The sequence below is a fragment of the Sciurus carolinensis genome, chromosome 5, assembly GCF_902686445.1.
Source record: "Sciurus carolinensis chromosome 5, mSciCar1.2, whole genome shotgun sequence".
NCBI classification, from domain to species: Eukaryota; Metazoa; Chordata; class Mammalia; order Rodentia; family Sciuridae; genus Sciurus; species Sciurus carolinensis.
Window position 1 is genome coordinate 151,950,345 of NC_062217.1, and position 27,619 is coordinate 151,977,963.

General features: G+C 53.0%; 1 protein-coding gene across 3 annotated transcripts in view; it reads right to left on the reverse strand.

Annotated features, from left to right (window-relative positions):
- Window positions 1-27,619, reverse strand: part of Sh3pxd2a (SH3 and PX domains 2A) — a 225,410-nt gene that overhangs the window by 101,141 nt on the left and 96,650 nt on the right. For 2 of the 3 annotated variants that reach the window (XM_047552631.1, XM_047552629.1), the window contains exons 4-5: window positions 17,093-17,169; window positions 7,173-7,264 (exon numbers count right to left, since the gene is read on the reverse strand). In XM_047552631.1, coding sequence (XP_047408587.1) covers window positions 7,173-7,264; window positions 17,093-17,169 — 169 coding nt within the window. Of the gene's footprint in view, window positions 1-7,172; window positions 7,265-17,092; window positions 17,170-17,317; window positions 17,389-27,619 lie in introns of those variants that run through there. The other variant, XM_047552630.1, reaches the window with a different exon arrangement.

The window sequence follows — 27,619 nt, forward strand, 5'->3', positions numbered from 1 at the left end:
CCTCCTCCAGGGTTCTCCCCTTAGCATTCCATTTGCCCCCCACCCAGGAAGAAGAAGGGGGGAGGAGAGGGACCTGACTCAGCATCTGCTGTGTGCTCCACACGTCACTTCAGGTCAACCTTAGCTGCATCTGCGCTACGACTCTGCGACTTCCAGAGAAGGAAAGGCCACGTCATCAGTGCTGCTTGCTCACTGGGGCGGGCTGCACTCTAGATGTCAGCCGTCAGACTCAAGCCCAGCCATCACCTGCCGTCCAGGCAGGACAGGCCCGAAAATCCACTGGGACTGAAGATGTGGGGGCTCCTGAAGGAGACACCCCAAATTCTCAGTGCTGTCCCAGCTGGGCTGCCACAACTGCCTTAATGCTCCGTCTTCCTGCTGGGCCCCAAGGCCAGTGTGGCGGTCCCTTCTCTTCTGGACTCTGTTCTCAGCATCTCCCAAACGCCAATGGGGCGGGGCGAGGGGCGGGGAGGGGGACCTTCTAGAGTCTGACCCCTTCCCCACCCATCCCTGTCGCTGCAGCCTGCCCTGCACCTCCAGGTCAGCCCTCGGCCACCTGAACCAGCCCTGGCCCGGCCTCCACCCCAGCACTCGGGCTGCATCCCGTCTCCTCATAGGACGCCCCCCATCTTCTGCCTGCCCCCAAGTCCCAAGGACAGGGCAGGTGCAGGGATGTTGAGGGTGGCCTCTGCCTCCCTGGGAGTGTGGGGTTGGGCGGGGGCTTTCCCAGCAGCGCTCAGCCCCTGGCCCTGATGGCAGCTGGCCCTCTGGCAGGCTGGGGCAGGAATGGCTCTGTCTGGCAAGGGCCCATCGCCTCTCACCCCGGGTCCCTCTGAACATTGGGGCATTGTTTCGGGCCACAACAGAGGGTGGCTCTGTGGCTGAGGAACAAAAACCAGTTTAGCAAGGCTCTGCTCCTCATGCAGTTTCAAGAATCAGAATCCTGGCTGGCGTGAACAGGAAGACATGAGCTGAGGGGACAGGCCTGGGTCTGGAGCTGAGAGGGGGCAGGAGGAAGCAGGACACCCTCCAGACCACCTTCCGTGCCACAGGGGCTGTGGACAGAGGCGGTCATGGCTGTGAGCTCCCAGACCAGGGCGCTGGGAGCAAGCTGGACCAGCAGACACTGTGACAAGAGGGAGGCGTGCCAGCTCAGCCTCAGTGTCCTGTCTGCAATGTGGGGGTACCAAGTGCTTGTGCACCCCGACCAATGGGATTGGGCTGAAAGCAGAGACCAGCGAAGGTGAAAGGAGGCTGGGACAACAGCCCTGCGGCCACAAAGGCAGGCCTGCCGCTTCAGTGGGGGATAAATGTATATGGGGGTGGGGCGGGGACGCACAGATCCTCCTGCCACTGTGTCCCCATCCAGGCTTCCTCTGTGATGGCAGCAGACCTTGGGTGCTGGGCAGTTCTGTCTTGTATCGGTGTTGTTCAGGCTTTTTTCTTTCTTTCATTTATTTTTGAGGGGGGGGTACTGGGGAACCAACCTGGGCCTCACACATGCTAGGCAAGTGCTCTATTGCCAAGCTACACCCCATCTTTTCTATTTTGAGACGGGGTCTTGTCAGGTTTGCCAGGCTGAAGCAGGAACTGTTATCTCCACTTTACAGATGAGGAAACTGAGGCAAGAACGGGTTGTGCCACTCACCCGGGGCAAGTAACAGAGCTGGCCTCCAAACCCAGACCTCCAGCAGGGTTGAGGACACTCCAGGTCGCCCCCTGAGGGAGGTAGTTCAGTGTATAACTGCTCCATGGGCTGGTTTCGCCCAGGCACAGGTTAGCAATCAAACAACACTTATGAGGTGTCAGGCCTTGGGGTGTGGACTGGACCCTGTGGTGGGGCAAGACCCCAAGCAGATCCATAAGTAGACTTGGGATGGCTGGTGCCATCCTGAGGTAGCTGGTTTAGGGAGGTTTCCCTGGTCTGGCAGCTGGAGTCTGAGGGCAGAGCAGGACTCAGCTCCAGTGGCTGGGGAGGGAGATTGCTGCTGGTGGAGGAACGGCAGGGCACAGCAAGGGGGAGGAGCCAGCAGCTGGCAAGCTAAGGACCAGGGAGTGGCAGTGGGCCAGGGCACTGCAGAGATGCAAAGGCAGGCCACAGGCCTGCGGGTGGGGTGGGGGACCTGGCCTGATCCTTCTCCAACAAGAATCTGCCTTCCCTTGTGGGGTACAGACCTGGCTCTGAGTTCCTCAGACAGCCTTTTAGATTCATTGTTTGCCTTGGATGGGGATTTAAAATGGAACACAAAGAGGTGATTTCTGGGTCACCTGATGACCACAGTGTAGGTCCTGCCAGGCCGGTAGCTCGTTTGCCACAGCAGCACCACAGGTACAGCAGCATTGGCAGGAGTCACGGCAGAGGGGCTCCCTGCTTTCGGGGGTGAGCCTTGGGACTGCAGAAGCCAGGCCAGGTGATGCCTGGCCCCTCTGCCCAGGAGCCAAGCAGGGCTCTGGAGCTCAAAGAGAGCAAAACTAGGGGGCGGGGGCAGTGGAGTTGGCTCAGGACACTGTGCTGGGCAGGGAGCCATGCATGGGGGTGAGGGGGTAGGGGCACATGAGGCGTGTCACCTCACTTGGCCAGGTTCACGCTCATTGTCAGAATAAACGCTTGGACCACCCAGAGCCTGTCCTGTACTGAATTCCTCCAGCTTCAAGGACTGAGAGAGGACTGTGGCCAGGCTTCCCAGACAGGCAGCCTGGGGTTCAAGGCCTTGATCCTCTCCATCTCGACTGTGTGGCCTGGGGCAGGCCCTATAACTGCCACCACCTCCATTTCCTCATCTGCTAAGCTAACTGAGAACAATAATTCCCCCTCCATGGGGTGGTCTGAAATTTAGATAATATCGTGTAGGGGACAGAGGGAGAGAGCAACGAGGCAGGCTCGTCCCTTCCTGCTCTGCTCCTCCCTCCCTGTCAGGAGGCTCACACGAACGTGCACGTGTACACGTGGGTGCATTACACACACAAGCACGCACACACATACACTCCCATTCATCTTCCAAGAACTCTCAAACTTCTTGTGCTCCCCTGAAATTCATGTGTGAAATCCTAATTCCAGCGAGATGGCATTAGGAGGTGATTAGCTCATGAGAGTGGGACACTCATGGAGGGGATCAGTGCCTTATAAAAGGGACCCCAGAGAGCTTGTTGCCCATCCACCATGGGAGGGGAGGTGGCTATAGTAAAGATGGCCACCTCACCAGACACTGGATCTGTCGGTGGCTTGATCTAGGACTTCCAGCTTCCAGACTATGAGGAATGAATTTCTGTTGCTTGTAAGGCACTCGGTCTATGGTGTTCTGTTAGAGCAGCTCACATGGACTGAGACATACACCCTCCTCCAAAGGACTGAGGAGGCCCCACCAGCCCTGGCTCAGGAGGGGTGCAGCTGAGGTGATGCACAACCTTTGGAGACATGACCGAGAGGTGGGTCAGGGCTGTGGTTAAAAGAGTAAGTCTGAGCCAAGCTTCATGGTGCAGGCCTATAATCCCAGCCATGCAAGAGGCTGAGGCAAGAGGATCGAAAGTTTGAGGCCAGCCTCATTAACTTAGCAAGTTCCTCTCTCAAAATAAAAATAGAAAGGCCTGGGGATGTCACACAGTGATAGAGCATCCCTAGGTTCAATCCTCAGTACCAAAAAAGTCATGATGTGTAAAATCACATCATAGCCATACCTATCATGTAAGAATATAATAAGAACTGAATGACACCAGTCACTCAGTCCTCTCATTCAACAGATTCTCCCTGCTGATCTGCTCTGGGCCAGGACTACCCTGGGCAATGGGCATGCAGCAGTGAGCAGGGGATGTCCAGGTTCCTGCTCACCTGGAGCATGCCTTCTAGTGGGAGGGACAAACAACAAACACAGCAAATGTCAGTCTGCTCAGGCTGCTACAACAAAATACCTTACACCAGGTAATTTATTAACAACGGAAATTTACTGCTTATCCTTGGAAGCTGGAAAGCCAAGACAAAGGTGCCAGCAAATTTGGTGTCCAGTGCGGGCCCATAACTCCTAGGTAGTACATTCCAGCTGTGTCCTCACATGGTGGAAGGAGCAAGAGGCTCCCTTGAACCTCTTTTATAAGGGTTGAGCCCTTGTGACTTACTCCCCAATGGCCCTACATCCTAATACTGTTGCACTGAGTATTAGGTTCCAACACTGAATTTGGGGATTCCCAAACTCAGACCACAGCTGTCAGAGAACAGGTCACAAGCGAGACAGTGGCTTCTAGAAAGAAAGAGGAAGCTGGGAAGGGACGAGCAAGAGCTGGGGAAGTTCAAGCAGGAAGGCAGGGCCGGGCTCACCAGGAGCTACTGGGTAAAGACTGGAAGGAGGCGTGGAGCAGGCTGAGGGGCTCTCTCATGGGACTAGGCCAGGAGGGCTCCAGTGCAAAGGCCCCAAGTCGGATTCATGGCCTTCAGGTGCGAGAGCAGCAATGGGCCAGCGTGGCTGGAGCTGGGCAGGTGGAGGGCCACAGGTGGGATCAGAGGCAGGCACAGGCCTTGGACTCTGAATGGCAGGGGGATGTGGAACAGGAGAGGACATGATCTGACCACAGGGAGCCAGGGCACCAGGCAGGGGAGATGGGGAGACGGGTCACGCATGGAGAGGTTCTGGAGGGAGGGTCCACAGGGTTTGCTGACCAGCCGGGTGGAGGGTGGGACACAGAGAAACTGGTCTACGGGGACACCTTGGCTTGGGGTCGGGGCTGGGTCCTGAGAAGGCTCAGCCCTGCTCTGCACACTGCAGTGGTATGTGGCGGCCACTGTTCACAGTGAGAGGAGGGGAACCTGGGACTGCAAGAGCAACCTTCCTGGGGTGGCCACACGAGGAGGCAAAACCACCGTGGCTCTGTGCCACACCCGTCGAGGCGTCTGTGTAGAGTGTCCTTTCTGTGCTGGGCCAATGATCCTAAAGACCAGCCGCTGGCCACCACCAAGGGGCCTGGCTCTCCAAACAGAAGCCAGGAAAGGGATCAAAGCCGAGGGGCGGCTGCCCTCCTCCCCACCAAGTGTGCTGCTGCAGATTTTGTCTTCCCTGTAAGATGGAAAAGGAAGAAGACGTCCTCCACCCCAGCCCCACGATTTCCCAAGGGTCCCTGCAGCAGCGCACTTGAAAGAGGCCGAGCTTATCTGCAAAATTCCAATTAAATCCACAGGCTTTGATAATTTGATAAGCCACTCCACAGTCGCCCTGGAGTCAAAATATGCTGTTACTGGATCTGTGTTTACATTTCAGGGGCTGCACAGTGGCCCGGGAAGGTGCGAGCATCCCCAGGAGGGAGGTGGGCAGGCCCTTGGCTGATATATGGTCAGCCTGTCAGCCCAGGGTCATGTACAGGCTGGGCTCCTGCAGAGCGAGCACTCTCGGGAGCACAGGTCTCTCTGCGCAGGTCCCGGAGGCAGAATGCAGACGCGCCGGGACAGGGGAGGAGCAGCCCTTCCCATCTGTCTCCCACAGCCCACTTTTTGAGCTTCAGGTCTGGAGGGATTCCTGTTCTTAGGCCCATCTCTTGCCAGACAGATGATGGACTGGCCCCGATGGCAGATACCACGTTAAGAAAGAGGCAGCCAACTCCTATTGCCAGGATGACTTGGAGGTCGAATGCTTTCCACCCTGGCCCTGCAAAAGCCAGGCTGTGTTCTGTGGGGTGGAGTGTGCTCTGGGCCACAGTCCATTCTGTCCCCCAGGCTTCTCAGACAACAGTATGGAGCATTTACCTGTGCCAGCAGCACTGGTTTGGGTTATCTCAGGGAACCCTCTCACCCAGCCGAAGCGTTCTGCATCATCTCACGTGAGGAATGGGAAGACAGATGCAGAGAGGCTGTGCAAATGGCCAAAGATCTCAGAGCCCTAAGTGGCAGAACCTGAACTGTGAGCCCGGCCCAAACAAGCCATGCCCCCTGACCCAGTAACACACAACTCAGGGACTGTGGTGGGGTTTCCACCCTTCCCTGAGGGCCTTCCAGAGATGGGCGAAAGACCAGCAGCCTTCTGCCATGTAGGTCCACAGTGAAACAGGGCCCATTGATTTAGCTTCCTGGCAGACAGCAGGGATGGAGGCAGGGGTCTGAGGCTGGGTGGACTGCTTTTGTGGTCACACACCTGCTGCTTCAACCACCAGCTCTCCCTTCCTGCCCTCCCTCTGCCTCTCCCTCACCTACCCTTGTACCTTAAGATTTCAGAGGAACAGGTATGGAATGAGGTGATCAGTGAGTGTCCCCAGCCCTCTCTCCTACCCAACACTCTTCCCTGGCTACCTTCTTGGACCCACTAGTTTCTGAGTGGAAACTGGATTTTTCTTTCTATTGAAAACCTATGCTGGGAACTGTAGGTGAGGAATATGCCCTGAGGAAAGAGGTGGCCATCAGGATGGACTTTAGTCAGGTAAGTGGGAACCCAGCATGATGAGGTGCACCATCCTGACTGCCAGGCCCAGGGCATCCCGACTCCAGAGTTCCCTATTTCTCTCCAAACAAGGAAACATGGTTCCCAGGCCACTGGGAACCAGAGACTTGAGTGCACGTCTCACAGCTATCACATACCCAAACAATGGGATGACTTCGGGAGAACCAGCTGAACTTACTAGGTCACAGTTTTCAACTCTGTCAACAGGACTACTAATGTCAATCATAATATGCTACAGCTAAAAGCAATCTCGGAATTTCTTCATTATATTTTACGATCCATACACAATCTGTGGCATTGCCTAGACTGCTGAGTTCTTCAGCAGGCGGGTTTTCCTCCTGGGCAGAATGTGTGGCCTGTGTCTGCCTTTCAGCTGGGAAGACTGTAACCTTAACAGTTATGAGCAATGACTGCTAACCCCGAATGGCAACCGAACAGCACGACCATCACATTCTCTGCTATTTCGTCTGCTCCTTATAACAAGCCTGTGAGCTAGAAAGAGTTTTAGGAACACCTGCTCTCCAAATGTAGACACACTCGCACTTTCCAGCACAAGGGTGAAGGGAAATTAGGAGCAATCTTTGGCAAAAAGGAGCCTCAGGAATAAACAGTCTCTTGTTCCTTGGCATGTCATTCCTTAGCATGGTTGGCATTGCTAGCTCCTCCTCAATTGTGTTCCCACATCCTCAGCCTCCTGGGCTGGTCTCTGCTTTGGCTCAACTTCCCAACTGCACAGGAGAGGATTGAACAGCCACTCACTCTTTTGGGGGGTTGACATCCTCAGGTCGGGCCTCGAAGAACCGGAAGACTTCATCACACTGTGAAATGTGGGGAGGGAGCCGGACAAGCGCCTGTGGAAAGACAGGAGGGAAGACAGGTGTCAAGTGTGATGAATCCGGGGGACAAGAAAACCAAAGTGCCAACATGGGCCAACAGTGATGGGAAGGCTCAAGTACTGGGCCATGGAAGACAAGTCACCCAGCTGGCCACCCACCCAACAGACAACTGACCAATGACTTAACCAGCCAATGAAAGAAGCAATTATCCATTCACCCATCCATCCGTCTGTCCATCCATCCATCCATCACAACTAAAAATCCAACTAACCAGCCAACTAATCAATCAAATAACCACCCAATTACTCTATGAACTAACCAGACAATAAAAAACATAATCAGTTAACCAACCAACCATCCAACCAGCTGAGCAATTAAACAGCCACCCAATCAAACACAATGACATTGAACCCTAGGTCTCAGGGCCCTCAGGGACTCATCATTCTGCATGAACCTTGGAGGAATTTCCTCCTGCTCACAGAATAAGTCTGAGATCCTAAGCCAACAATGTGAGGTCTCATCCTAGCAGGTTAATCTCCCACGAGCCCCTCTCCGGCTGCAGCAGACAGTCACGTTCTCTGAACACTGATGGCACAAGTCATTATTTATTGCCAAGTGGATAAGTGCTTCTGAAGACAACAGGGAGCCATGATGGAGTTTGATAGAACCTAAGCTGATGTGGGCCTTTCAGGAAGGACTCTGCTCTGAAGGCTAGGAAAGAATGAACTGCTCAGGGTGGGCAGGGGGTTCAGGTGTGGTGGTTCCAGGAGCTGGATGAAGGTCGACGTGGCCTGGGCGCACACGGCAAAGGAGAGCAGGTGTGGGCGCTGATCTAGCAGGGCCCACTGGGCCATGCCGGGCATGCCTGGAAGAACGGTGCCTGGTGGTGGGGTGGAGAGGCTTTCTAGGAGAATGGACTGGCCTTGGCTGGTGGGGTTTGGAGAAGCAGAGAGGAGAGGAGAGGGCTTCCCATGGCAGCAACAGTAAAGGCAAGGGTGTGGCCAGCGTGAGCCAGTCATCCAGGAGGGTGAGCCTGCTGCTGGTGTGAGGGGCCAGGGTGGGTAGGCGGTCTGAGGTCGTGCTGCCCTCTGGCATGCGCTCTGCACCTGCAGCAGCCTGGCAAACCCAAAAGCAGGGTGTGGGGTGAGACCTTGCTTCCTGAGCTCCTTCCTCTATTCAGTGTGGAAAGAAATACTGGGGCAAGGAAGGATCCCTTGGGCCAAATGGACAGGAGAGGTCACTGCCAAAGGAGACTTGAGGGACGTGTACATGGGAACCCAGGGCTGGAGGCAGTAAAAGAAAGAAAAACCTGGACTGGAGTCAAGGAACACAGGATTATGAAGAACTGTTGATAGTGAGCCTCCAGGAAGGACCTTGTCACAGGCCTGTCCCTCCCTGGACCCCACACCAGGAGGGGCTTCAAATTCAATGTCCCGCTCTGGCGGCTCCTGTGCCAAGCCTGGTGGGCCTCCCTGTGTGACCACCTCATGATGGCTCCGTGAGAGCGAGATTCCCATCCCTGTGTTGTAGATGAGGAACCAGAGGCTCAGAGGGGCCACTGGCCTGTCCTCAGGCTCCCAGGGAGGATGGAAAGACCATGCAAGTGTTAAGCTCCATGCAGGCGGGGACTTTAGTCTGTTCTGTCGATTGTGACCAGGTCCTAGCAGAGGGTCTGCCACTGAGCAAGCACTTAGTGAACACTGTTTAATGAATGAAAGCGACGGATAAATGAGCAGGGCTTTGATGTATGAAGCCAGATGTCCCATAGCAGTGGGACTTGATGATGAGGCAAAAATAAATAAATGAGACGGAACACGTGTGGTCTTGGGTTGCATGGGCGGAACTGAGAAAGGGGAAGCCAGGGGTCCCTTCTTCCAGAGCTGCTCTTCTCCAGCCGGTCATCGTGCGCTGTCTACCTGGAGGCCCCTCGGTGCCAAACTCACGCTCAGGCAAGATGCGCAAGATGCGGCAAGGCCAGACCTTACAGGTTGGCGGGTAGCTCCCCAGACGTTCCTTCTAGAGCCCATGGCTTTCTAACAGCCGGGAAATAGAAAAGGAGAGAAATGAACTACATGTGCCATGTTCCACTCATCTGACCACAGTGAGGGCTTTCAGCGTGTGCAGGACATGGGGCTGTCCCTGCCGTTACAGGGACAAGGGAGAGCATGGCTAAAGACGTGATGCCACATTTTGTCCTGGAGATCCACCTGTATGGTGGGGACACCGAGGCCGTCGGGAGCGTGAAGTTATAAATGAGTGAAGTGTCAGAATCGAAGTCCCTTGCTCAGAATGTAGGGTGGGTGGACCCTGCCCCCAAGGTGGGCATCTAACACACAGGCTATTTCCTTTTTCTCCACCAGGAAGAGTAGAAAGAAAAGAAAAACTGAGGGAAACAGATGGACATAGAGAGGGAGGGACCAAGAGAATGTGTGAGAGAGAGGGAAGTCAGGCACGGGAGGGCAGCAGGCCCCAGGAGGGACCTAAGGGCTGGGACAGGCAGGAGTGGGGAAACCATCGCCAGCCATCTGGGCTGTGTGTAGGACAGGACCTCAGCTCCCAAAGGCAGAGGGAGGGACACAGGGCAGGAGAGGGCAGGCTTTGGCTGGCCTGCAGCCCCGCATGGCCATGAACAGAGGGCTCTTCATGCCTGCAGAGAGCAGCATTCGGGGGCAGAGGACGGGCGTGTGGGCTGTGAGGGCCTCAGACAAAGGAGCCTTTGGGTGGACCGACCGTGGCATCTTTAAGAGGGAGCCCTGCACAGAGAGCTGGAGGGTCTGTCCTGATTTCAGGCTGACGAGAGGCCCTTGGGCCACAGCAGCTTCCTTCAGAGCTGCTGTCAAAGCCCAGTTCTGGCCAAAACCATTTGGCAGGAGAGGCTGGCGTTGAGCAGTTTACTGGGGCTGTGCCAGCAACCACAGCCAGGGCCGGGAGACCTCATACTCAGACATTCTGAGAAGAGCAGGCTGAGGGGCTGGACACATGGGCATTTCAGGAGTGCCACCTCTGGCTTGCAGCTGAGGTCCTGCCAGCAGACATTCGCCATGTGTGCTCTGTGGGGGGTCTTGCCGCCAGACAAGGTCTTGGGTCCTGGCTCTACCATTCCTGGGCTGTGTGATGCCAGATGCGTTACCTGCCTTCTCTGACTTTAGCATAACAGACTCAGTAGGGAACTTACCTGTTAGGAGGTTAAGTGAGATGAAGAAAAGGAAGAGCTCAGCACAATGCCTGGTACTAAGTAAACCCTGGGTACATGTCCATTGTTATGACTTTATTGTCACCACCATTCTTTGGGTGAAAAGAGTGACGTGCACGGGAATGGGAATCAGAGACCTCAATTCCTGCTCCAATTCTGCAGTTATCCATCTGCTCTGAGACCCTGGGCAGCTCACCTCACCTCTCTGGTTGTCATTTCTTTCAGGTTAAAACAGAGCAGCTCTGGATTTCAAAGTACACCTCATGGAACAGCTGCTGGGTGAGGGACAATGAGTTCCAGGGGCACGTGTGCAATGTGGGGCGCCTTGAAGCTCCAACCCTGTGCCCACCGCCATCCTGGCCTTGGAGATCACCATCTTCATTAGCATGGCAATGAAGTCCTGTAGGAACTTTGTTTAGGCCACTGTTCAATAATAACATCGACATCCTGGGGACTAATTTAATCTTCGTATAAATGCTAAGAGTTTTTCTCTTTTCTTCTTTCTTTCTTTTCTTTTTTTTCTTCTTTCTTTTTTTCTTTGGTAGTGTTGGAGGTAATTCCAGCACTACCAAAAAAAAAATTATAAAAGAAACTCAGGCCCAAAGAGTTTAGTTCCCCAAGGTCACACTGTAAGTATCAAATTTTGTATCAGGTATCTGAATTCAGGCCACCTGCTCTGCTGATACATTGCTCTCTCTTTCTCTCTCTCTTTTTTTGGTACTAGAAATTGAACCCTGAGGGCTTTAACCCCTGAATCACATATCCCCAGCCCTTTTTACTTTTTATTTTGAGACAGGGTCTCACTAAATGCTTGGGGCCTCGCTAAGTTACTGAGGCTGGCTTTGAACTTGCGATCCTCCTACCTCAGCCTCCCGAGCCCCTGGGATTCCAGGCATGCACCACGGTGTCCAGTTGATACACTGTTCTCTGCTGCCTCCAATATTACTCACGGGCATCTGACTGTGGAGCTGGAACTGCTCCTGGTGACACCCCAGGGAATGCAGCTGGGGCAAACCCAATTAGACACATTCTGAAGGTCCTTCCAGATCTAACAGGCTGTGGCACCGTTATCCGTGAGTTCATCTGTATGATCTCTCAATCAATCTGAACGGTTCTAATAGGGCTCCAACTCAGGTGATCAGAGAGTCCCAAAGGTCATGGGTTGCAGAAGGACTGGAATGAACCTGACCTCACACCGTCAGCTGCTGAGGCAGGGAGCAGGGCCCTGTGGGATGTCAGCTGAGCTAACCCCAGTGCCTTCCAGTCCTGCCAATCTGAGATCTGGGCTGGGGAGGTGGCTGATAGCAGGTTGGGAGAAATGGGAAGAGCCATGGGTAGTGGGTGCCTAGGTTGGGCGGACTGATAAAGAGGCACCAAAGGCCTATCCAGGTTTGGCTGCCAGCTAGTTTTGCCGGTGCCCCCTTCCCAGTCCTAAACTGCCCTAGTCTGTAGTTCCTGCTCCCCCCAAACCATTTTCTCAGCAGCAGGTATCATCAGGTCCATCATGGTGCAGGTTTGGATGGCAGAGACGGGGGCTGCCTGATGTGTTTCGAGTCTCTGTACAGATTGGAAATGCGAGTGGCATGGGAAGGGGCCTGGCTGATGGCTCAGGGCTCTGCTTCATGCAGAACATCCCCCCTTGAAGCTCAGCCCTCTGGGTAATACTTGTCCCAGGGCAAAAGGCACAGTTTTGCATTTGGCAAAATTACCACGGGTGTCCTGCTCTTTACACAAGATGAAGCATCTCCCTCTTTCTAGAAGTGACAGTTCTAATCAGCAGAAGTCTTACAGGTAAAAGGCAGACTGCCATGCTGTGGGGTGAGGTGCCACTCAGGGAGGCTGGAGTCCTGCTCCTGTGGCCTCCCCTACCCTAAGCCTTGGGGCTGCCTCTGACCTACCCCGGCTGTTCTTCCCAGATCTCCACCTGGAAAGTTGGGGCTTCATGAAACTTCTGTAAACCATAGTATTTCAAATGCAAAAGTATCTTTTTGGAAGACCTAGCAGCCCCTCCTTCTGACATGTCAATCGAATCTATTTCCTGGTAGCGGTTTAAGCTGTTTCCCACGGGATCCCAGGACACTGGGGCCTGGAGATACGTCTTCCTCTGAGGAAGTTTCTCTCCTGTGACCTTTTCATCTTGTCAGCAGATGCTGGCACTGGGGGCCACTCCCCCTGCTTGCTAGTGAAGACAGGAGGATAACAGATGTGGCCCTCAAGGAGCTCCTTATCTGGGAAGATGGTCAAGTGGAAATCATGGTCCTGCAGAGGACAACTGTGCAGAGCAGAGCCATGCAGGGTGCCTTCTGGGGGCAGAACAGCAGAGTGGTCAGCTTCCCTGGGAGACTGGGAGACACAAAGCACCTCTGAGGGGCCACTGTGAAGCTGCATGTGTCCCTAGGAAGCAAACTAGCTCAGGCCAAGGGCAGAGGGCTGGCTAGCTGGAAACAGCCTCCTCAAGTCTGGCTGACTGGACTGCAGTGTGCGGGAGAGGCAGGAGCTGGGGCCTGAGCAGCTCTTGGAAGCCGCTCACAGAGGGCCTGGATGAGACACTCGGCCATTCTCGGGGCAGCGGGACTCCTCCCAGGGCCTCTAAGGAGAACGGGGACTCGATCAGCTTTCTCCTAGGCTAGAAGCGCCTTTCCTGGGTCTGTCAGGGAGTTGGAGAGATTCTCCTGACCAGGAGGAGACCACGCAGGAGGCACGGACGGTCAGTTCATGGAGGATGTGTCAGACTCTGAGCAATTTTCTCTCCTGTGACCTTTTCATCCTGTCACCTGCACCATGATGGGTCTGATGATACCTGATGCTGAGAAAACGGTTTTGGGGGGCAGGAACTACAGACATCAGGGCAGTTTAGGACTGGGAAGGGGGGCACTGGCAGAACTAGTTAACAGCCAAACCTGGACGGCTCTCCGGTGTCTCGTTAGCATTCTGCCCAACCTAGAAATCCTCCCCACCATGCCTCAGCCTCTCCCACTAGCAGCACTCCTGACCCGGGCCCTCCCTCAGAAAAAGGACCACAAGCTCCCCCAGGGGACAGTCAATGATGGGCCGCGGAGGAAAAATCCCACAGTAGAATGGAGAATATTTGGGACTAGGATTCACCAGTATGTAACAGCCTCAGTTTCCAATCTGGGAAGCGGGGATAAAGTGAGTCTGGGAGATGCAGGGCAGGGCCAGGAAATCTGTGACCTTCAGTGCTGACCTCTTGGTGGGCTCTGACTTCCTGTTCCCCACCCTCAAAGCACCCATCCTTCATCCCTGAAATCAAGTGTGTTGTGGATAAAGGAATAATAGAAATAAACTCAGCTATTGGGGCAGCAAAAAAGTTATAGTCACACACACCAGGTAATGCAGATTTGTACAAATGTCACCAACATGTCAAAGGTGAGTTGACCATTCTTGAACATGCTCCCTCACACACATACTTTCCACTGGGATACTTATTTTATTCCCTGGACAAACACAGCAAACATGCATTTTCCCTGAAGGAACAGGGTAAATGGAGTCACAGTCAAAATTGCTAGTCTGAGCTCCTATATAGCTCAAACTTTGTTGGTTAGATGAAAGTCTTCAACTTGTTACAGCCCCAGAAATAGTAACCGCGCAACCAAGTTGCCCATTAAATTAATTTATGGAGTTAAAGAAATGCTTTTGGAACCTCTCTTGATAGACATCTTGGCCTTTAAGTGCCACATAAAGCAATCACCAGGTTGGCGCTTGGTAAATTTTCCATCATGCCCATCCAATCTGCTTCATATACGTTCAAAATCAACACTGAGATTTGGGCTGTGAAATCACCCTTACAGGAGGGACTAGCTGGCTGGTGAGGGCAGAGAGCCCAAACTTAGGGAGTTCCTCTGCGTGGTCAGACTTTCCACATCTGCACACAACATATGTAGAGCCAGGCTCATAATTTTGGGTGCATTTGATTCTCCACCAAATCCCAGACTCTGAGCCCACACAGTCTCACAGGCCCAAGAAAGAAGATGCTCACCAGCCACGCAGAGCTGGATATGCAGGGAATCGGAAATAAGGACTCCAGAGGCTCCAGGCAGCGTGCATCTAAGGACAAGGGAAGGCTGACATGGAATACACTGTGCATGGCCCTGACCGTGAAGTTGGTTGTGGTGGGCAGTAAAGCTCAGTGGTCATAGACTGGACCATCTGGTGACAGAGTTGTGAAAGGCAGCCCTGATGGCAGTGACCATGGACTGCTGCTGGCTTCTCCCCACTGACTGTCCCAGGTCAGGGGTTTCTCAGACAATCAGACCACAGATCCCAGCTTCGTAGTTCAGCAGAATTAAAGGTCAGTCTGCCCTGTCCCTGCTCCACGGCATTCTCAGAGTGAATTCCTGCCTGTGAGACGGCTGTCTGCTTGGCAAATGCCTGACACTGTTCATGGTCTGGCTCAGAGCAGTTCTCAACTGTGCTAATCAGGTTAGGCGGCCCCTCCACTTGCAGACCCCACTCGGATGGCTCCCCCAGTCACCAGCAGCCCATTGGAGCCCCAGACGCCCCCTGAATCAGGAGTCCCATTCAAAGCCTGATCCCAAGAGATAAGATGCTATCAGTTTCCTCCTCTGGCTGATCCAGGAGACACATTTCCACAGAGCCTAACTGCAGAGGCCTCCGGCACCCCAGCTCAGGAAGGCTGAGACTGATTTGAGCCATAAATCCCAGCTGGAAAAGGCTCCTCCTGCCCTTTGCCCCTCCTCCCTTAGCTTTGCCCACTTAACTTCCTGGGAAAGGAATAAAGAGACGTAAAAGCTCAGGCCGAGGCATCAATTAACCAGAAACAGTGAATGCCCTCTAAAGAGAAAAATGAATATTGATCTGAAGAAGAGGGAATCTAGCTCAAGGGATTCACCCTCCGGGCATCCTTTTAGGACAAGGTGGAACACATGACCCAAGTCTAATCTGCACAAAATTCAAACTCTAGTTTCATGGAGTCTGTGTGGGAACACTTGTCTTCCTAGAGGCTTGGGAATGACAGTTAATGCATTTACCAACTTGGTTCTTATTTAAACATTTATTGCCAGGCATAATGATTTAGAATTATAAAATGTTAGAGTGGAAGGGGACCTTACGGGTATCAGCTCTACATAAGGACAAGGCATTTCAGGAGTCATAAGATGGCATGCTGTTCATCTTTCCCCTCAACCCTGTGAGACAGGATCTCTATCTCCATTTTCAGATGAGGAAACGGGCTACGAAGAGATAAAGCAGCTTGAGCCAGGTCACGCGGCTTGTGAGCCGGGCCCTGGGATTCGACTCTAGCTCTTCTCACTCTAGTGACCACATTGGAACAAAACGTTATGCCTTCCTGATAGTTTTGCGTCGAATTCCACAAGATAGAATTGTTTCTGTTAAAGCCAGCAGTATGCAGAAGTAACAGTACTTAATGCTTGCTTTTTATTGGTTTGTTTTTAGTTGCTTTTCTTCAGTTTTTTTTTTTTTTTTTTTTTTTTTTTTTTCCACTGATGGGGCTCAGACCCAGGGCCCTGCACAGGCTGGGCAGTGTTCTACCACTGAGCTACACCCCAGCCCTATATTTGCTTTTATTTTCTTCCCTTTTGCAGTACTAGGAATTAAACCCAGGGGTGCTCTATCACTGAGCTAGGTCCCCAGCCTTTTTAATTTTATTTTGAGTCAGGGTCTCACTAAATTTCTCAGGCTAGCTTTGAACTTGTGATCTTCCTGCCTCAGCCTCCCAAGTTGCAAGGATTACAGGTGTGTTATATCATGCCTAGCCCTTTATTTGCTTTTATTAAAGTTTTTATTTGCTTGTTTATTTAATACAAATGCTGTGTCTTATAATAACAAAGTCATCTACTAAAAGCTTTCTCTGAGCTAGACATTAGGCTGGTGCCTGATGCTTGTCAGCTCATTCCATTTCCAAGGTCACCCTCTCTGCAAGAAGGACAATTCTCCTCCCTACTGACAAGGAAACTGAGGCTCAAGAAGTTAAGTAACTTGCCCAAGTTCACAAAGTTAGTCAGGGGTTTGAACTCAGGCGGTTTGGCCATCCAGAGGCCATGTCCCAAGGACAAGAAGTGCAGCCTCCTGTCCTCACTGTAGGGGTCCTAGGCTCTAATCAAAGCCGAAGGCCAAATGGACTCTGGTTCACGACATTGCTGTCACTCTCCTGCCTACTCATTGGTAATTGGTTGCTCTAGCTATGCGTATATTCATGCGTGTGTGTGCATGCGTGTGTGTGAGAGAAAGAGAGAGAATTTTTGCATCTATAAAGATGTGTATATGCACATTTGCATCTATCAAAATTTATGTGACTAACAAATGTGTATTCCACATGCCACCAAAGTCAGAGCTGACAACAACATCCCAAAAGGAATTAAAAAAAAAAAAAAAAAAAACAACTGTCTGTGTCCAGCAAAATGCCCCCACATAAATCCCTTCAGCAGGAGGCCCCTCACATAGGTCCCACGCCAGTAGAAGTGATTTAAAACAGCACTTTGTAAACACAGCTGTGTTCTGAAAGGAGAGTGGCCACTCCCTGTGGGACACCCACTTCCATCCTACTGGCCAAGCAAAGCCAGGCCTCGGGAGCGTTTGTACAGACAGCCTTCCTTCACAGACAGACAGCCCCTTAGGCAGAGGGTCCACCCCACTCCCAGACACACCCTTACCCGGCAGTATTCATCGATGGGCTTCAGTCTCTTCACAGCTACGTCCCGAATGTGGCTTCTCCGGAAGAGGATCTTGCCTAGAAGAGAGATGCTCATGAGCCGGAGATTCTGGCTTACACTATCATAGGATCTTCTCGTTCCCCTCCCCGCTGGCTTCTCAGCATCTCAGCTAGCCACCATCTGCTACCACCTCTGCCAACTGTCAAGGAAATGAGGAGTGGTCACCTCTCCCGGGGGGCAGGAGGCGACCAAGGCTGAGAGCCCAGGGCCTCTCCCTGGAGGCTGCCATCTTGGGATTCTATGAACAACTCGGTCAAGTCACCTTGACTGTGTCTAATGGTAGGATCAATGCCTGACATGGGTGTGGCTCTTAAATGACCTCACAAATAAATATAAAGTATGGCCCAACCCACATGCTGTTTTGTTTTCAGACCCATCCCTCCTTGAGAAATCGACATACATTTCTGCCAACTGGGCAGGAATTTCTATTCTTAGTGTAGGTGGGTGGCTATTTACAGGGCGGGCACAAGCCAACGCCAGGGGATCATGGCTGCCCCAGTGTGACTGTTCCCTGGGCTCTCTGTACACACAGCCTCCAGCCATTCGGGCTGCTGCCAGCTGTGCTGTACATCCTTCTACAGGTATGGGCAAGGCTTACAGGAAGTGCCACCCACTTAGACCTTTCCAGCAGGTCCTTCTGCCCTGGCCACATTCATTCATGATAAATACATCAATGCATAATCCTTTTCCAGACTGTTAAATTCAGAATCTGAACTCAATGTCTTACACAACTGACACTTCTGTGCCCATCGGCCCAGTGGTCTAGGGCCGACGTTCCTTTTCAAAAGAGCTTCCTTGACTGGTCAAGCTTCCTCTTTCCAGAACATCCACAATATGTCCATTCCTCGGGCACTGGCCACATTGTACTGTGTTTTATAGCACGGGTGACCCATGGTAGGGACAGCAAGTCCAGGATGTGGTGGAAGTGCTGACCTGGAGCTATAACATCCATCTGTTGTCCCAGTCTGGGGAAGGCTGCTTCCTTGGGCCTTGGGATGCCAATGGAGCTAACCACATGCCCCTGGCAACAAGGGTGCATGTGACAGCCTAGTCAATCAGTGACTGGCTCAGGGATGGGCACCCCTGATTTGGGTCAATGAGAGTAAGCCCCAAAACTTCTTTCTTCCAGTTGCTAAGCCCCTGGTTGAAAGTCTAGTGCCTCTAGTGGCCAAGTTTATTATTGCCTGAGAAGAAAATGGAATGAGAGAAAGGAATTGTGCCTGTCACAGGTAGGTGCTTAATAATTGCTTCTTGAATGATTGAAAAAGCAGAGCCAAAAAACGACCAGGGGCAGATTCCTTTGATATCATTTCAGTAACCTGATATGGTGTTCCTGAACCTCGGAGTATCCTGTTATTCTTAACTTGTGCAAGACAAAAAAACTCTTTTATTTAAACTAGTTGGAGATAGAGTTTCATCACTTGCATTTGAAGGATTCCCACTTAAGATCATTTCCACCATATGTGAGCAAATACATAAGACTGCATGTTAATCCACTCAAGTTTCTTCTGTCAAGGTCCAAGTGAAGTACTAAGAAAGGTTTGGTCTAGGTTTTTCACAGGCAAGCAGTCCCAGATACAAGAATTTGAATCCAAGTGGTTATGTGAGAGGCCGTCCTGAGAGGCATCATTAGGGGAGAGGGAGAATAAGGCAAAAGGTAGAGAAATCAAGAGTTGCTATCCAAAGGCAGCTGGAGCTCCGTTCGGTTGGGGGACTCCAGGGAGCACAGCACAGGGGCATCCCCCTAAGGCTGAGGAGGCCGGGATGTCCATCCACCAACTCCCTGCTTCTTCTGAGGACATCCCAGCACTTCTGGCTAAGTGTGCTCTCATGGGTGCTGGTACTTCCTATAAGCAGCCTTTAGCAGGAAGAAGGGAACAGAGAGGACCTGGGGCATGAAGCAACTGCTGTGACCATCCCTGATTTCCCTGTCACCACAGTGACATGGCTCCCTGACCACTGAGTTGCACAACCAGTCCACTAATCCCTGCTGGGAAATGGCGGTAGAGCAGCAGCCCAGGTGGGCTGGAGTGTGGGCTACCAGCACAGGTCCCGGCTGCAGGGAGCCCGCACGCCACTGTGGGCCTTAGGCATGGTGAGCCAGGGCTGAGGCAAACCAGGGCACACTGACCTGTCACCCCGCAGCAGCCAGACCCCCAGGCATCCACATCAGATGACCTCAATGCCCCACTTCTAAACAAGCAGTGGAAAATGCAAGTGGGGCAGACCAGCATGGAGAGTGCAGCGCTAACCAATAGCACTGACACTCTTCCAAACCCTGATTAGCCTAAATATGGACCGACGGCATTGACCCAAGTGCTGTATAAACCTCTAGACCAGCACACTCAAGTGGCAATCTGATAGGGTCCCCTGTCACCCTCTGGGACTTCTGTTTCTATTCACACTTGAATAAATCCTACGCTTACACACAGTCATCCTGGTCAGACAAGAAACTGGTGGTGAGCTGCTGGAGCCTGCTGCACTGAAGTGCAAAACCTGCTATAAAGAATTGCGACACGTCACTCAATGGTAGTGGAAAAGAAATGGGCTTTCTCAGCTGTAGACGCCTGCAGCTTATGCAGACCCCACCTGCCTGTAGAAGCAGAGAAACTGCGGTTTCCACACACTGGTAACAAGCCTTGCCTAGGTCAGACAGTGGAACAGAGCATGCCACAGCATGTGCGACTTGCTTCCCGCTTGAAGCCTTTGGTTTTCCATACCAAGCCTGGCCCCTGGCTCAGGCTGTGTCTGCCCCACTTGTTCCACCTAGCTTGGGCCTTGGCATATAGCGGATGCTCACTTCCTCTTCCCCAAGCTCTCCTTCCTCTGTGCTTTCTTTCTTTCTTTCTTTTTTTTTTTTGGTGGTGCTGGAGATTGAACCCAGGGACTTGTGCATGCGAGGCAAGCATTCTGCCAACTGAGCTATATCCCCAGCCCTCCTCTGTGCTTTCTAGAGTCGGTACACAGGTTATCTGTGTAGATGGCACCATGTCCCCAAGACAAAGCACTTTGCCATGTGCCCCTTTGGAAAGGAGATAAAGAGTGATGTCTCAAGACGCTGGAGATGGCTGCTCTTCATAGGGGAAGATGTCGCAGATTTGGTATTGCTTGCCTCTTTGCCTCCTGTCCTTTTTTGGTTGCCTGTCATTTTACTGCTCTCATGCCACGGAGCCTATGTGTGCAGCTATAGGGACTCTGAGAAAACACGCATGCAGCATGAGCAGACCCGCTCTCTGGATGGAGAAAATGACAGGTGGCCAGGACCAAGCCTTCCACCTGAGCCAGCTGTCCATCAGGAGCTGGAGGTGGCCCAGACCCAGCTGACACCAGTCGATAAGGGGTGTGGAGCAGGACCCTGAAGGACCATCTGAGGACTGGAAAACCAAAGGGAAGGAAGTCTCGTCCTCTAGGGGAGGAAGTCTCGTCCTCTGAAAATGGCCCTCCTGCTCTTTCTCAACCCATCCAAAGACAAAAAAGGAAGGAGGGAGATGGGAGACAAACCAGGTCCCCCACCCCAAAGCTGGTGGCACCCCTGGCTGAGCTCTGTATACTGAAGAAGTAGATGTTGTTCTTTATCCAACGGCAGAGACAGATCTAGTGAAACAAAAAGAAAAAACAAAAAAATGATAGAGGAACACTCAGGCCTCCAGAGAGAGGCCTGATGGGGGAGGTGGGCAGGAGGCAGGAGGCTCCCCTGATTCCTGGCAACGCCAGCCCTGGAGCAGGGGACCCCACTTGCCCCTCGCGTCTACTCACACAAGTGAGGCCACCATGCCACCAGTGTGACCAGTCCCCTCCACAAGCTCGTGGGTCTGCTGCTTGGGTGTGAGGTCAGGGGAGGATTTCTGCACAGGCCACTTTACTGCGTGTGTTTCAGGGTCCCGACAGGACTGCCCTCTTTGCTGCTGAAACCCTGACGGGAGCAACGCTCTCTTCTCTTGGGGCTTTGGCACAGTCAGCCAGTGGGGGACGCGGGAGGGAGGGCCTGGAAGGGATTCCACGGTCCTGACTTCTCCGTGAGGAATCCAAACCACATTCTGAAAGCCGAACCGGTGACCGTATTAAAAGGGAGAGAGGAAAAGGGGTGGAGGAAAATCCCCATTAAGGAAACCGAGACCACAGGGCAGTAAAGGCCTCTTGTAAGTGTAATTCAGTCCCTTTATGGCGGCGCTCTGCCTCTGCCAGAGTCTTCAAAGCCCTGCGGATGCTGCCCCAGAAATCTGATAAGAATCATAAGGCAGATCACACGTGGCCTGAAACAGACCCAGCTCGGCCTTAAATAGACTTGCTCCTGAAAGCAGAGAAAGAGAGCAGGAGTCCAGCAGTAGCCAGGCATTAAGCCCTGGTCCCTTCCTGCCACTCAGGGCCAGGCTTGGACAGTACTGGTAGCCCCGGGCACGGGTCCTGCGTCCAAGTCCTGCCTGGCCTCCTGTGGGCAACGTGACTGTGAACGGACCTTTTACTAGGTCCATTTTGTAGAGGAGGAGATGGCAGCTCAGAGGGGTGGCTCAGTTGGGATTTCACCTTGGGGTTTTTGAGCTTGGAGTGTGAGGATGAGTGTTGGCAATGAATCCAGAGAGTTCTATGGGCTCAGGCTGTATAAGGTCTTATGAGCCACAGTGAGGACTCTGGGTTTCACCTGTGTGTGAGGGAAGACCAGAGCAGTTAACCGACAGGCCAACCACAGCCTCCAGCTGCAAAGTGAAACGTATGGCCCTCCATGACTGCCTGAGGGCCACGGGCCCTGGAAGGGAAGAAACAAGACCCAGGCAGGCCCATGCCAGCCATGACGAGCTGTTCTACAAACAGGCTAGCACCCAGGTGTGCAGGGGCCATGGGGCACACTGGCCACAGGGGTGATGAGAGAGGGCCAGCCTCAGAATCCCTTGGGGTCTGAACAGGCTGTTCCTGGCAGCATCCCTTCATCAAGATACCCAGCGTCAGCCAGGTGTGGTGGTGCACACCTGCAGTCCCAGCTGCTCAGGAGGCTGAGGCAGGAGGACAGCTTGAGCCCAGACATTCTAGGCCAGGCTGGGCAACATAGCAAGATCCTGTCTCAAGAAAAAAAAGAAAAAAGGAGGAAAGGAAGGAAGGAAGCAAGGAAGGATGGGAAAGAGAGAGGAAGGAAGGAGACACAGCTGTCTATGCAGGCAAGTTTAACTCCCTCTTCCCTGTTGTTTTTAAAAATCACCCGAAATCCTTATTTAAAGACATCCATTCAGCTATCTGTCCATCTGTGTGTCCATCCATCCATCACCCATCCATCCACCCATCCATCCATCCACCCACCCATCCATCCATCACACATCCATCCATCCACCCATCCATCCATCCATCCACCCACCCACCCATCCATCCATCCATCCATCCACCCATCCACCCACCCATCCATCCATCCATCCATCCATCCATCCATCTATCCATCCATCCATCTATCCATCCACCCATCTATCCATCCATCCATCCATTCATCCATCCATCCATCCACCCACTCACCCATCCATCCACCCAGTGCTGTCTTGGGCTTGCTCCGAGCACTGCATTGAACATGCTAGACAGACAGATGAGGCCTTGCTCTCAGGGGCTGCATGCTGTTTGGGGAGGAGGTGCAAAATATATTTTTCGTATCTAGTGAGTAGTTTGGTCCATGTGTAGGTCTCCTCCCAGCCCCTACAAAGGGAATAAAAATGGGTGTCTGTGGGGGGCGGGGGGATTCAGATTGGTCAGGGAAGTTTCTGGGAGGTTTAATGGAAATTTTGGGGGGTACTGGGGATTGAACCCAGGGGAATTCTACTGTTGGGCTGCATCCCTATTCCTTTTTATTTTTTATTTTAAGACAGGGTTCTGCTAAGTTGCCCAGGCTGACCTTGAACTTGCGATCCTCCTACTTTGGCCTCCTGAGTAGTTGGGATTACAGGTGAGTGCCACCAGGCCTGGGTCAGTGGAAACTTTAAGAAGGAGCTGTTTGTGCAAAGCTCGGAGGCAAGAGGACTCAGCCAGAGCAACAGCAAAGTCCCTGAGGCAGAAAGACCTAGATATGTCGGAAGACAGAAAAGAGGCTGTATAGGAGCCTGTGAGCCACAGAAAAGGGAGTGGTTCTACTCTAAGTACCCTGGGAACCCCTTCCTGTCCTCGGTTCAGACACGGGTCCCACGCCTCCTGCTCCGTGGTCCCCTTTGCCAACCTCCAGGTCCCTTGGCAACCTCCCACCTCGTCCTCTCTCTCTGTTTATGCTAGACAATGTCAGGAATATCCCTCCTTAGGTTCCTCTCACCAACAAGAGGTCCCCCTGATTTATAGCCCCAGGCTTGGGGAGGGCTGGCATTCCCAGTCACCTCCAAGGGTACAGATGTTTCCAGTCCTCTCTCAGTGCAGCCCTGAGAGCCCCAAGGGCCAAAGGGGACTCGCTGAAGAATCAGGGGAGACCACGGAGAGGCCCAGAGGCCCACAGCTGTGTGGTGCAGAGGCCTTGTCCCCAAGGATGGCACTCCTGCCCTTCTCCGGTCTGAGGACACAAAGGAAAGGGGAGGGCACAGGTCTCCTCGGCGGTTGTAACATACTGTCACAAACTCAGTGGCTTAAATCAAGGTCTGGAGGCCTGAGACCTGAAGTCCAGGGTCAGCAGGGCCCAGGCCCTCTGAAGGCTGCGGAGAAGACTCTGCTGGCCCTGCAGCTTTTGGGTGGCGCCAGCCCTCCTCGGCTTGTGGCGCATCAGTCCAGCCTGCTTCCGTCTACACCTGGCCTTCCCTTTCTCTGTCTCAAATCTCCCTCCGCCTTTCTCTTATTCTGACACCTGTCACTGTGATCCTAAATCTAGGATGACCTCACCTGGAGATCCTCTGCTTAATCACACCTGCAAAGACCCTTTTACCAAAGAAGGTCCTAGTCACAGGTCAGGACTTGGACATACCTCTTTGAGGCCACCACTCGACCCACTGCAGGAGGTTATAGGACAGAACACAGAGCTGCCCGGTTGTCTGCCAGTCTCTATCCCTGGCTGCCATCACTGGGCAGGAAGGTCTAACCTCCTTGCGCCCCTGGTGACACCTGCTCTGGTGCTGGGTGTGAAGAACACAGGAGCTGCCTGATGTCTTCAAGGGGACAGGGGAGTTTCTGGGTCAGGGACAGAGTGCGCCAGGCTCTCTGGGACCCAGAGGGGTGCAAGCTGGGAGGGTCTGAGTGCTGAGTGGCCGAGTGAAGGGGCAGGAGTGTCCCTCTCTGGCTTTGCTGGACGATGTGGCACTGAAGAGTTAAAAAGACAAATTTCCCAGACAAAGTGGAGGAAAGGCATGAGGCCATAGAGGGACCCACTCCCCAAGAATGACACGTGCTTACAGAGTGGCAGGGCACGGGCAGCGTTGGGGGTGGGGCAGTTAAGTCTCCTGCCCCCCTTCTGCAGTCTGAGGACTGACCTGGGTCCCGGTGGGAAGGGGCCGGGCCAGTCGCAAACCCTGTGTCCAGCTGCCCTCAGCAGGTGTTTGCTGACGGACTGCTGGAGCGCAGCTTGAACAGGAGCCGTGGGCAGAGGAGGGCCAAGAGAGTACAGTGCAAGAATCTGCTAACGGTGCCTCCCTCATCGTGAAAGACGAACAGCCACTTCCTTCTGTTTGACGTCAGAGAGGCTGTTATTAACCCCCCAACTCCACCAGGAGCCCAAGTTGGTTCAATTCAGGATCATCCTAGAACTTTTTTTGAAATATTAATTTTTTTTTGCTATAGATGGACACAATGACTTTATTTTATTTATTTCTATTTATGTGGTGCTGAGGATCGAACCAGTGCCTCATACATGCTAGGCAAGCACTCTACCACTGAGCCACAACCCCAGCCCCACAGCCTACCTTTTTGATACCTGAGATTATAGATTTAGAATTTAATTTCTTTGACTTAAGATTCTGGTGATAATATATAAACATCTCCGTGGAGAAAGGCACAGTGAGCCTCTAGCAACCACTCACACCTGAGTATGAATAAGCATCAGTTTCTCACTGGACCAATGGGTCTAGTCAGGGGCAAGAACACAGCACAGAGGCCTTGATAGAGGTGTATAATGGGAAGCAGGAGAAGAAAGGAGAAGGTAGAGTAAGCCTTTGCTGGCTTCCTGGTTTTCCTGTTTTCTGGTTGTGTGGCCTCCCAGTCTTCACCTGGGTTAGCCCTGTCTTGCTCGGGTGGGTGGGAAGGCCCATGCTAGTCTTGTTTGTGCCACTCCTGAATCTCACATGCCACCGCTGGGGACTGCCAGTCCTGTGCTCTCTGCCGGGTTGCTGGGTCCTGGCACATGTCCTTCCTGAGCACCATCTGACATCCCCGCACTCTTGCTTCTCCCCTGTGCCTGGCCTGACTTGCCCTTCACTTGGGCTGGGGTGAGGCCTTGATGTTGATGCTGGAAGCAGCTGCAGGTTCTGGAAGGTGATTCTGATGGGAAAAGTCAGCAGCCCCAGGCCCTGACTCCATGCTGAGTTCTGACCCAGGATTGTCTGTCCTCTAGAATCATGTCAAGACCTTGCCTCTGGCTTGAAGTGGTAGGCATCCAGGTTTTGCCTGCCAGTCTTTGCTCCCTTTCTACAGCAACTACTCACCCATAAACTGTAAGCCCCAGGCTTCTAGGGAGCATCTTTTTGTATCTCTGTCACCAGCTGGGGTACATCCACCCGAGAATAAAGTCAACAGAAAAGAAAGTAAAGCTGAGAGCTTGAGAGATACAAGATTTGGTCACCTAGATCCAGCTAAGCCTGATGCCATTACTCCTGATTTTGCTATGTGAACCAATACATCCCTCCCTTCTTTTTTTTTTTTTTTTTTTTGTGGTGCTGGGGATTGAACCCAGGGCCTTGTGCTTATGAGGCAAGCACTCTACCAACCGAGCTATATCCCCAGCCTCTCTCCCTTCTTTTAAAGGCACAGTGAGATGGGTCTATTTCTTATTACCAGGAGAATCCTGACGAGTACTCTGCCTCTTACTGTTGCACGACATGGAACCAGTTAAAACCGACTTGCACCTCAGTTTTATCAAGTTGCAAAATGGGGACCATATTCCTAACCATATGCCTAAAGGATTACTCAGCAATCAATGAACTAGTGTATAAACACACTCAACACAGAGCCCAGTCCACCTCAAATGTTGAACTCATGGGATCTCTTAGTTAGATACAGTTCCCGGTCAAGTGGGTGGGGTGTGGGAGGGTGTGGGCACAACCTGGCCCTGCCTGTCTCTCTGCTGGCACATGGAACCCATGCACTGTAACATTTCCCGGGCACCCAGTCTGCCCGCCTGGCTCTCCCCGCCAGGGCCAGCCCCCCACCACACACACACCTGCAGCACCTGTCCTGATTCGTCTTCCCCCACCAATGCACGGGCTCTCCCCCAACAGCTCCCCTTTTTCCTCTGAGGGATGCTTCTCCAGGGGCCAAGTTCAAACGCAGGGAACACGACAATGCAGCAGTGATTCACTTCATGCCCCACCTCGGGGCGGCCCTGGGTGACTCACGCAGGTGAGTGTCCCTTCTCCAGCTCTCCCACCCCTTCCTCCACACTCAAGGAAATAGAAATGGCAAAAATCCACTGGGATTCACCAGGAGGGAAACCATAACATTCCCTCTCCACTGTGTGCTCGCCAGCACTCGAGGAGGGAAAAGAGTCCTGAATTCTGGTCTGGTGTTCCCACACCCAGCACCCAGAGCCAGGCTTCTGGGAACAAATCTTTGGTTCCCTCGGCAAGGGCTGGGGGCCTGGGTGCCAGCGTCCCGCCAGGCTGGACTGACCCTACCATCCCCACCCCTCTGTGTTTCTCTAGTCTAGATCCGCAGGAAGGTTAAATAAAATTGAAATCGAGGGCCACACAGCTCGAGGCAGCAGGGTGAGTGTGGAGTGTGGAGCTGACAGGCACAGGCTGGACGTCACTGGGTCCCTGGCATGTGTCCATCCTGAGCAGCAATCTCCTCTTACTCTCAAGGGATTTCAGGGTTGGACTGTGGCTTAAAACCAGCGCGTGGCACACAGGATTGCCGATACAGAGAAATGTGAGGTCACTGGATATCAGGTCAACAGCCCAAGACTCCTTTGGTGACCTTCTGTCAGTCTTGAATCCTGCTCCTTTCTCTGGCCTCACTCCCAATCCACATTCTACCCAGCAGCCAGAATAATATTCTTCAAAAGTGACCCTGGCCTAAAGCATTCAGCCACCGTGCGGGGCGCTGAGATAAAATCTAGATGCCTTCCCACGGCCTGGCCTCGCAGACCAGGTTCCCACTGCCCTCCAAGCTCATCCCCCATCCAACCACCCCCACCTGCCACCGTGCGTCCAGGCCACAAACCCCCACTGCCCCACCTTGGGCCTGCGTGCACACCACCCCCATTCCCAGAACCCTCTCTGCGGCCCTGTGTGCACTGAGGCCCTCCAGCCTTCAGATGGCATCATAAATGTCACCTCATCGGGGAGGCCCTGGCAGGTCCCTCGGAACACAAGA